Raw genomic sequence first — 9656 nt, 5'->3', positions numbered from 1 at the left:
TTCACAGAAGGCACTTACTCATTTCCGTATTCATAGAAGTTAGGATTCCTAACGTTAGGACTCCTAAATGCCTGCTGTGAATACTGAAAGTCTTAAAGTGAGGATTTATCTCAGTTTAGGAGTCCTAAAGTTAGGAGTCCAACTTTACTACTCCTAAACTGAGAAAAATCCTAACTTTAATACTTTTGGTATTCACAGAAGGCATTTAGGAGTCCTAAAGTTAGGATTCCGAACTCTAAGTGCCTTCTGTGAATATCAAAACGGTAGTAAGTTTAAGATTTTGTCTTAAGTTAGTACTGTGAATCGGGCCCCTTAGTTATAACATCTATAGTCGGCAGCTAGAAGTCTAATACCACTGCTGCCCGTCTCATTGCCACAGTTAAAGAGGCACTTTCTTTAGTTTATGGCTCAGAGTGACAAAGCAACCCAGTGTCCGGAGAAGGGTAGAACCCATTGGCATCCAGCAAGTCCATGCACAAATTTTCATCTTCATCATTGGGTGGGGAAAAATAATCCCAATCAACTACATGGTCATCTCCAAAAGCTGGTTGACTAATTTCAGTGTTGGAATAAAAAAAGTTGTTGAGCACTGGGGTGCAGCTCTGAGGTAAAGGAAGGCTTCTATCTGAGGTGGAATGAAGAGGGACCCATTGTGTCAGAACGGCTTCAAGATGCGACCTCAGTCGGGTCCAGGACAAATTCTGCTCAGAGTCAGATAGGACTATTTGGAAAGGTTCGTGCATCTGCAGTGTTGTGGTCAGTGTTTACATCAAATGGACTACTTTGGATGTAAATGCCGGACTACAAGTTGGCACCAACACCACAGTAGAACCAGAGACAGGCTCAGGAGGCATAGACAGCGACAAAGGCTGACCTGCCAATGGTAACCCAACTGCAGGCCACCACAGATCCTTGTGGCATGTCAGGAGCTAGAATAGTGCAGAAGATTTGCAACATGGCCTTTTTAAAAGCTTCAGTATGTCGTGATGACACCAATGGCTCAGGAAACTAGGGGTGCATCAGGTTCCGTTGTGGAAATCGGCTCCTCGACCTGGAGCAATACCGGGAGGCATCCTGGCATCCTTGTGACTTCTCTAGCTGAGTGGCAGAACTGGGGCGAATCCTGCTTGGCTGTCACATGCTTGCAGTTCGACTTCCATGAAGACTTGGCCTTCTTGTGCTTGCAGTTTGACTTACTAGAAGACTTGCACCATGAGGGAGACTGATCGCAGGAACGGCCCCACAAGAAGGAAGCGGGTCAATTTCCTTGACTTCTGAGAAGGACTTCTGTGACTTCTCTCAGTGACGTGCAGCTTTGATGCACACTCCCAGATTGGCTTCAGATTCCTAACGGCAGACTCCTCGCAGGACTTCGTGCCTTGAACCGAACACCAGAGGTACACCATGAAGGAGGTCTGTCAGGCATTTGTTTGCAAATTCCCCTATTAAACCTGGTAGTTTTAGGAGGAGACCTAGTTCTGTTGCAGACAGAAAAAGCAGACTTTTGAGAACAAACTTGTTAACTAACAAGAAAAAAGTGGAGGTGAGTTCAGGATCCGAGCACAAATGTGCAGAAAGAAAGAAACGGATGCTGGTGTGGGGCCTATATATGCATTGTCAGTTCTGGGGTGGAACGAAGTCAATGCCAAGCTGCACGGTGCCGCCTCCTGTGCACAGGAGCAATGCTGTTTAAATCTTCCACAACCATTCTGGTGCCTGGAAAGATTCTAAAGGTGAGGAATCTGCCATTAGAAGCATCCATGTGAAATTGGCAAACCATTTTTGAGATGACATTGTAGCCAAAATAAACATGGCCAACTTCCACATCTTCCTAGACACACGGTGCAATCTTATTCATGCCTTCCTCTATTGTGTCTTGCCAACTTCACTGAAGACCGGCCCTATCACTCCTAAACTCAAAAAGCCTAAACCTGACCCTACCCAAGCTTAAAATGATCGTCAGATACCAAACTAGGGAAAGACTTTAAAACAAACAAAAAATGGTGGCCATCCAAGTACTTAATGTATTATCCACAAAACACCTTCTCACCAACTATAAAGCTAGCTTTACACCAGGCTACAGCACTGGAACTGCAACGTTAAAAGTACTGGACGACATATTTCACACTTTGGACAAAGGTGATTCATGCCTGCTAGTGCTGCTTGATGTGTCAGCAGCCTTTGGCACAGTTGATCATGGAAGTCTTCCTGAGCGAACCCCACCACTCCCAAAACACGGTGCGGAGTTCCGCAGAGCTCTAGTATAACTTTGTTTTGATTCACTCTATACATGGAGCCTCTGCGCCTATTCCCAAAAAGCTCTGGTGTAACAGTGTATCAACAGGAGAGGACACCCAACTATAGATACAAATCTCAGTGGTTGAAGACACCTGAACCCTAATCCAATACCTTTCCCAACTACACACATGAATGAGAGGTAACTTACTCCTACTGTACCTCTTAGAAAACGTAATTCATCTACTCCACTTCCTAAAGAGAAAGTTCGACTCTTGGACTCACTGAAAGTTGAGTCTTTCACCCACTCTAACATATCAGCTAAATACCTATTCGCTTAGCTCAAATCTCTCATTAGTCCCTCACATCAATGTGGCCAAATCTGCCAACTTCCACCTGCATACAGAGAAAAAAAAATAATGAAACCTCATCCCCAAACATCTGAAACAGGCGTTCATTCTCTAGTTACCTTTCTTCTAGAACTGCTGGAATTCAGAACTACAGCACACTAACTATTTTTCTCCGGGGAGGCCATGGCAGCCTGGAACTCATGGACTCTCAAGCTCAGAACTTTTAGCCCTCCCTCAATCTTCCAGAATTGCTACCCTAACTACCAGAAACAGAACCCAAGAACTCGGACTAAATATATATTGCTCATACGTTTTCCTCTCCCAAACTCGATGAAATCCCAAATTGTTTTTAACAAAGTTGTAATCCAAAGTGACCTAATACCGACTGGGCCAGGTGTGGTATATAAATGATCAAATACATAAACAAATCAATGTTTGGCACTGATAAGAGGCCATGTGAATATTAAGTAAAGTGAAAGAAAGCAGAAAGCAACTGTGAATAATTACAAAATTAAAAAAATAGTCAACAGTTGTAATTTACATAACCTCACACTACAAGTAACAAGGGAAACAGGAGCAATCCATCTTTCAAGAGAAGGGGCGTTTACCGGAATGTCATAAGTAAGTACCAGAAAGAGAAGAGGCTCACATACCTTCAAGCGTGGAACATCTCGAGATTAAAGATGCATTTGGAAGCATGTACTCCGGTTCCAAGTCTTCTTCTAAAATGGCAATTAAGTGAATGCTACAAAGAACCAAGAAGACCAAAGCAGAAGCAAATGTAAAACTAGACACTTTTAATGGAACAGTACTGAAGCAGAGAGCAAAACTGCATTGCTTTGAATTAAGTAAATTAAAAGGATCAACAATGTGCCGAGAAAATTGAAAAAGCAATTAGAAGTACTTGAAACAAGGCTTAACCAAATGAGACAGAAGTGTTGATAACAAGGTGTGTGCAACCATTTCCCGACGAGATGCTAAGATGGACATAAGGCTGCACAATTCTTATCACTATCTCCTTCCCATGTTGCGGTCTACGAAGTTTTAAGATGTGCTGCATTATCTGATCTGTAGGCCAATTAAGGAGGAAGGGTTTACACAGCTAGATGACTTATTGGTGGGGATCGACTGAACAAGATTGAAAAACCATGCAGCTGAACGTGGGGGACACTGTCCCTTGATTCTATCTTGCAGCTCAAGAGACTACAAGATACAATCTACTGGCAGGATTCTCTCAATTAGACATCAAGAGCTATTAGGTCTTATTGGAGCAGCAGCTAAAGAGACAAAAGAGCTTCCTTCTGGTACAAAACGGTAGTGAAGGAGCTGTGCAAATATATCAAGCAACAGCAGCAAAGTGGTCTATGGAGTTGAGAGACTCTGTTTCGGAGTAGTGTTGGTGAATCTATGACGCATAATGCTCTCAGCTGGTTTCTCTGATATGCTTGCATATGTCTGGTCTTTTGTATCAAGTATTTGAGAACAAAAAGGCTTAGAAGTAACAATTAAGGTAAGCCTGAAGCTGGTATGCATGGGCATGGTCCAAAAGAAGGGGGACAGGATCGACAGATGCACGCAAGTAAACGCTCTACTTTTTGCTCATTGCCAGGCTGTCGAATTTAAAGTGTTGAGTCAGTCGATTAGATCTGCTATCTCATAACTGGCTGCTTCCTGTACCTGTGAGTTCGTTTTGGGGTCCTTTCTTCAGTATTTGAGCCATAAATAGTATGATGCTGCTGCACCCTCAGCAGTGTGTTCCCTTTACAAAGGGTTGAGCAAGATTATAATTTGCCGAGTGGTAGTTTTGGCAGACCTCTGCAGCCGGTTGATCAAATCACTGGCGAGGCTGCACATTAGGGCTAAAAAATAATTCACCACGAAATTCTTGTGAGCTTCAGCCTCACTAACATTGAATATGCGTGAAAAACATGCAAAACAAGGTCAGGTCTGGGGCACGTATGCCAATGTTCAAGTAACTTTAAATGTATTAGCAGGAAAACTAAAGTGATGTCAACTGGACTCCAATGAGATCCCCGACTGTTGTGTGTTCTCTTTCTCCGAAAACACTGTTAACTCAAATATCTAGCAAGGAACGTTTCAGTTAAATTTGAAGAGAGGAACTAAATGACTGACAGTGTTGGGCTATCCATGAGATAACAGCTTTTTTTTTTATACATCATTTTTTATTGATTTTCCAAACAAGCAAAAAGAGGGGGTTTGGTTACATGCCTCTGACATGTAGCAAAATCACAGTGTAAATCAGGGTATGCATGGCATCTCTGAATATCGTAGGATGTATAGGTCAACTAGTAATGCACTTCACACTGATCCATGAGATAACAGCTATTATAATACTATAACAGCAATAGAGACATTGGATAATGCTGGCCATTGGCTCTTACTCCCTTGCCTGGGTCTGAGGTCCATTAGTGAAGAATGTTACTGACCGGTCTGGTCTGATAGTGCTGAGTTAACATTGCTCGGAAAAGAATGTTTAGCCTTGATAGCATGCCAGATAGTCCTAATATACTTAATGCCAGATTTTCTGTCTTGACATCAAAGTATTCGGCAATCGATTGTGTCCGAATATTCATTCAATACATTTTACAAGTTCAAATCAACATAAAGGTGAATGGATTTGAAATACAATGGTAAATGCAGATGATATTTCTGTAAAGGACAGAGAAGAATAAACACTGTTGTAAACACTCTCATAGCATCTACATTTGTATAGGGGGATAGTAGACTTCGATATATTTCATGACGGCATATATTTTAGAAATGTTTGTAATCTGCAAGTTAATAGCTTTATTTTATTGATTGGCAAATGCACTTTCCATATATTTTGAATTTACAGGCAAGTAGATCAAAAAACTAACACAGAATAGAAAAATGCAGTTTCCATAAACATAATTATACAAAATATATTCAGTAACATTGTTCTTAATATAAAACATTTAACAAATGTGCTTGCATTATAAACATATTTTACAATTTGGCAAACATTACAGTACGTACTGTAATGTAGTGGTAAATTCTGTTGCAGAACAAAATAGCAGCACTGACAGAATTCAAACCTTATTAGTACTGCCTTGTTAAACAATTCATATGATGATCTTTAAGGAAATGTAGGTTTTGAGCACAAAACACAAGAAAATAATTCATACGCTCCTCAAGTCGATCCAAATAGGAGACATTGTGGAATATCCCACAATGGGTGGAGGTCTCCAGTAGCCAGTTAGCTGAAGGTCCACAACAAAGGTTGACATCAAAACTAAAATCAAAAATACAATTTCCATAATAGCACTATAATTGACAGATCCCTGTTCTGTTTTCAGGTATCTAAAGGGTCGATTAAAGGCCATTTAATTAACAACATTTTGAAGACTTATTGACTGCCCATATTTGATAATATAGGCAATATTGACTACAAGCCATTAAGTGCTGTTTGAGAGCATCTACACTCTTTACGCAAAGGCTTTGCTAAAGATGGATCCAGATGTTTGTCAATTAAAATAATAACATTATTCTGAGCAAATCAAGAAGATTACAGATAACCAAACCACAATAATAAGTACAAAACTTCAACAATTCCAACCTAAAAAATAATTATTTAGGAACTTTATATCGTCTGTTTGACAGACACATTTACTAGGCATTTAACCATTGATGATGCATTTACTATTCAAGTTTTCACTCTTCAATATTTTATTGCATCAATGTGGCAGCAGAGATTTCTTTGCAGACAGTGACTATTGCCTCTTCTGATTGTTTTTGCCTCTTTCCTTTTGGTGTCTTCCCTTTTCTGCCTGTTGATTTTTCGTTTGTTGCCTCGCAGACTGCTCTCACATGGATCATACACTTCTCTGTGTCCTGTTCCAGTAGCCACATGTCTCCAATATAGATTGAAACCAAAAATACAAGAGCAGCTGTGAAGATAAAAAACACCTTTAGTAAATCAACAAAGTTTCCAGATTGGAAAAATGAAACAAAGATGATTAGCCAAAGAGTAACAGGCTTTGATGCATTATCAATTGGCATTATACCCAGGTTCCCTGACAGTGTCCTGGCCCAAATGGTCAAAGGCGGGCTTACCCATGTCTGTTGTGCAGCATATGCTGATGAATGTTGTGGTCTCATGACTCATCTGTCAGCTGACAAAGAGCCCGCAACAAGACTGCTAACAAGCAGTACCTTCCTGAAGGATGCTGAATTGAGAAGTGCGATTTTCAGGACAATAATGAAGCTATTAAAAAGGAGTAACTGGTGTAAATGAACTAAAGGCCCTGAGAATATCTCTTTCATGACTTTCAGGTGACAGTCAACCAAGTAATAGCACTCGAAGAAATAAGCTCGGGGAAAGGAAGTCTAAGACAAGTTCTTCTCTAAAATTCTCCGAAAACTCAATTTCCAAAGCCAAAAACTCAGTCATTAGTGCCATGGAGTCATCATGTAAGGTAAGTGCCTTTGTTCCTCCTGAATTCACAGAATGAAGTCTCACATTCTGATTTGTCAACTATCAGCTGATGGAGAGTCCCAACCATCAATCCGATGCCTGCAACTTCTTGCTGAAAGATGTGTAAGCCAGGTTGCAATAGCAAGCTGGTACAAAAATAAATTGGTGAGACAACACAAGCATTAGCAATGCCAAACAGGTCTGTCTAAAAACTGAAACTAATCTTGAATTATTGGTGTGTAATGCACTTCCTAAGTATTGCAAAAACTAAGGACCCCCTGCCTTGAATTGGTCAACAGGGCAGGGAACACAAGCTATAACATACAAGGATGGACCCCCGTCTAACCTTGCTCATTGATTGTCATGAATCTTCAATTTAACATGAATGTGCTAGAGGCTCAGAACAATTTTGGTTGACTTAAACGTGTTTATTTCATCACTTTTAATAGTACATCAATGTATTGTTTACACTTAAATAATCCTTTCTATTGTGTGCATGGCTAAACATAGATGTTTGGAAAATGCCAAAATAGTTAAAAACATTAAGGCACATACAACCCATTACTTTCGTACACATTAATTTTCTCCCACATTCATCACTCGATGGTTCCACATATAAAAAATAAATGTGCTATTCAGTTGTTATGGATCAGGTTTAGCTAAGGTCTTGCTAGATAGTATCAAATATGATGTTCAATACTGAATTTTTCTTCTATGTTTATTCAATCAACCAGATAATACATAAAATAACTCAGAAATTCAGTGAAAAAAACAAAGACTAAAGTGACGTTATAGTTAGATGAAAATTTAGTTAAAGTGTGACATTTTAAATAAAAGAAAACAACGATATTCACCAGTTAAAGTTTTTTTTTGCTTAAATGTTACGTTTTAACTGACATTTTCACTTCACTATTACTATCATTTTAACCTTTGTTTTTTTCACGGAAAAAAATAAGGATTTTCACTGAAATAAATATAGATTTTCACAAAAACAAAAAACATAAGTTAAAGTAGTTATAAGTGAGAAAGTTAATAAGATAGTAACTAATGGTTAAAAAAAACTTTAAAATTCACTGAAAACGCACTACTGAATAAAAAAAACAAATAGCACTTAAGTTCAAAAGTTATATGCAACTGACGTAAGTGTAACTTGAACTGCTACGATGCACTGCTTATGAGTGCACATATTACATCACTGACAATGTCTGAAATTTATGTCAGTTCGAGTTATACTTATGTAAGTATAAAAGGTAAGTTTCAGTGCTTTTTTAGTTTTAGAACGGTGGTGCTTTATCAGTGAATTTCTAAGATTTTTTTTAACATCAGTTAAAATTTTACTACCTTCCTCACATATAACACCACTTCAACCTTTGTTTTCTTTTCAGTGAATTTCTATGTTTTTTAACGTAAAGTAATCTCTTATAATTCTACGTCTGCAGCCAATCACATGGCACATTGCATGGCTGACGGGGCATTGGCTGCAGGCCAGGTTCTGCAGCAACCTCCCATGAACAGACAATCCCTTGCAGTGAGACAAACCCCTGTGAGTGTCCAACCGTCCTGAGACACTCATTGCACATTCTATTTTTTGTCCTGTGGGACTCCTGCGGAACCACAACTGTTCTGTTGACAATATAGGCACTGTTAAGTCTGGCTTAAAAAGAGAACTAAAGTCCATAAAAAGTATCCTGTTGTAATTTTCATATAAAACACAAACCATGAACCACCCTTAAGAATCTCAGCAGCAGTACTTTCTAAATTACAAATTAACAGTAATCTGGAGTAAGACTGCAGGGTGAGCCTCCTCTCACTGGAAAAAAAGCAGCATGTAATAGGCCATATCCTTGGCTTAGCATCCTCACCTTTTACAAAGTATGCTCAGGTAATTCATAATGAATTCATGCAGCCTTGCTTAAGGGATAGTTTGCTGTAATCACTTTCAATTTCCATATACACAGTACGCCTGTAGAGTTAAACGTTGCAGACCAAGCAACCTGCATAGAGCACTTTTACACTCTTACCAGGAACTCTCTAAACTTGGTTAGTAATTGCACCTTATTAACAACCATGTAGGTTCATAGGGTACCAGACTTCCTATCCATGTTTAATGGTTATTGCGATATTTTGTAGATGCATGTATTATGAGTAGCGGAGGCAGAAAGTATTTAATATAAATGAATTGACCACAGCAAACCATGTAAATCTTTAAGCGTGCCATGTGAAGAAAAGTTAAGGGAAAAACTTCCATAAATAAACATACTTAGGGAAATAAAAAGCAGACTGCAGATTAAACATTACTGTATCATGTAAATAAAAAATGCGAATGAGGCAGAAGCTTGCAGGCAGAGTTTATATGTTACTTTGTTTGCAAATCTAAACTCTGCTTACTTGTGTTTAGGAGATTGATCATCTGCGCCACTGAGCTGAAGCACAACATGGCATTAATTTAATGGGATATAAAACAGTAAGATAATAAATACAGTGTCAGTTATTAAGATGAGAAGCTCTAGTCTATTTCTCCGCCCCTGATATTTTCAAACTCAGTGGGAACCTGAATGATCCAGATCCTGCCTAAATCGGAGCAACATTTCTACAAAGGATCAATCAAAAAAATT

At 39.2% G+C, this 9656-nt stretch overlaps 1 protein-coding gene across 1 annotated transcript in view; it reads right to left on the bottom strand.

The window, feature by feature from the left end:
• Positions 1-5369: 5369 nt before the first annotated feature.
• Positions 5370-9656, bottom strand: part of URB1 (URB1 ribosome biogenesis factor) — a 703763-nt gene continuing 699476 nt past the window's right edge. The window contains exon 39 of the mRNA XM_078658408.1: positions 5370-6514. Within this exon, the coding sequence (XP_078514534.1) occupies positions 6294-6514 (221 nt within the window). The 3' untranslated portion in view covers positions 5370-6293. The remainder of the gene's footprint in view (positions 6515-9656) is intronic.

The sequence above is a fragment of the Lissotriton helveticus genome, chromosome 8 (assembly GCF_964261635.1).
Source record: "Lissotriton helveticus chromosome 8, aLisHel1.1, whole genome shotgun sequence".
In the NCBI taxonomy this organism is placed as follows: domain Eukaryota; kingdom Metazoa; phylum Chordata; class Amphibia; order Caudata; family Salamandridae; genus Lissotriton; species Lissotriton helveticus.
Note: the sequence above shows the minus strand (reverse complement) of the source record. Positions and strands in the feature narration are given on the sequence as shown.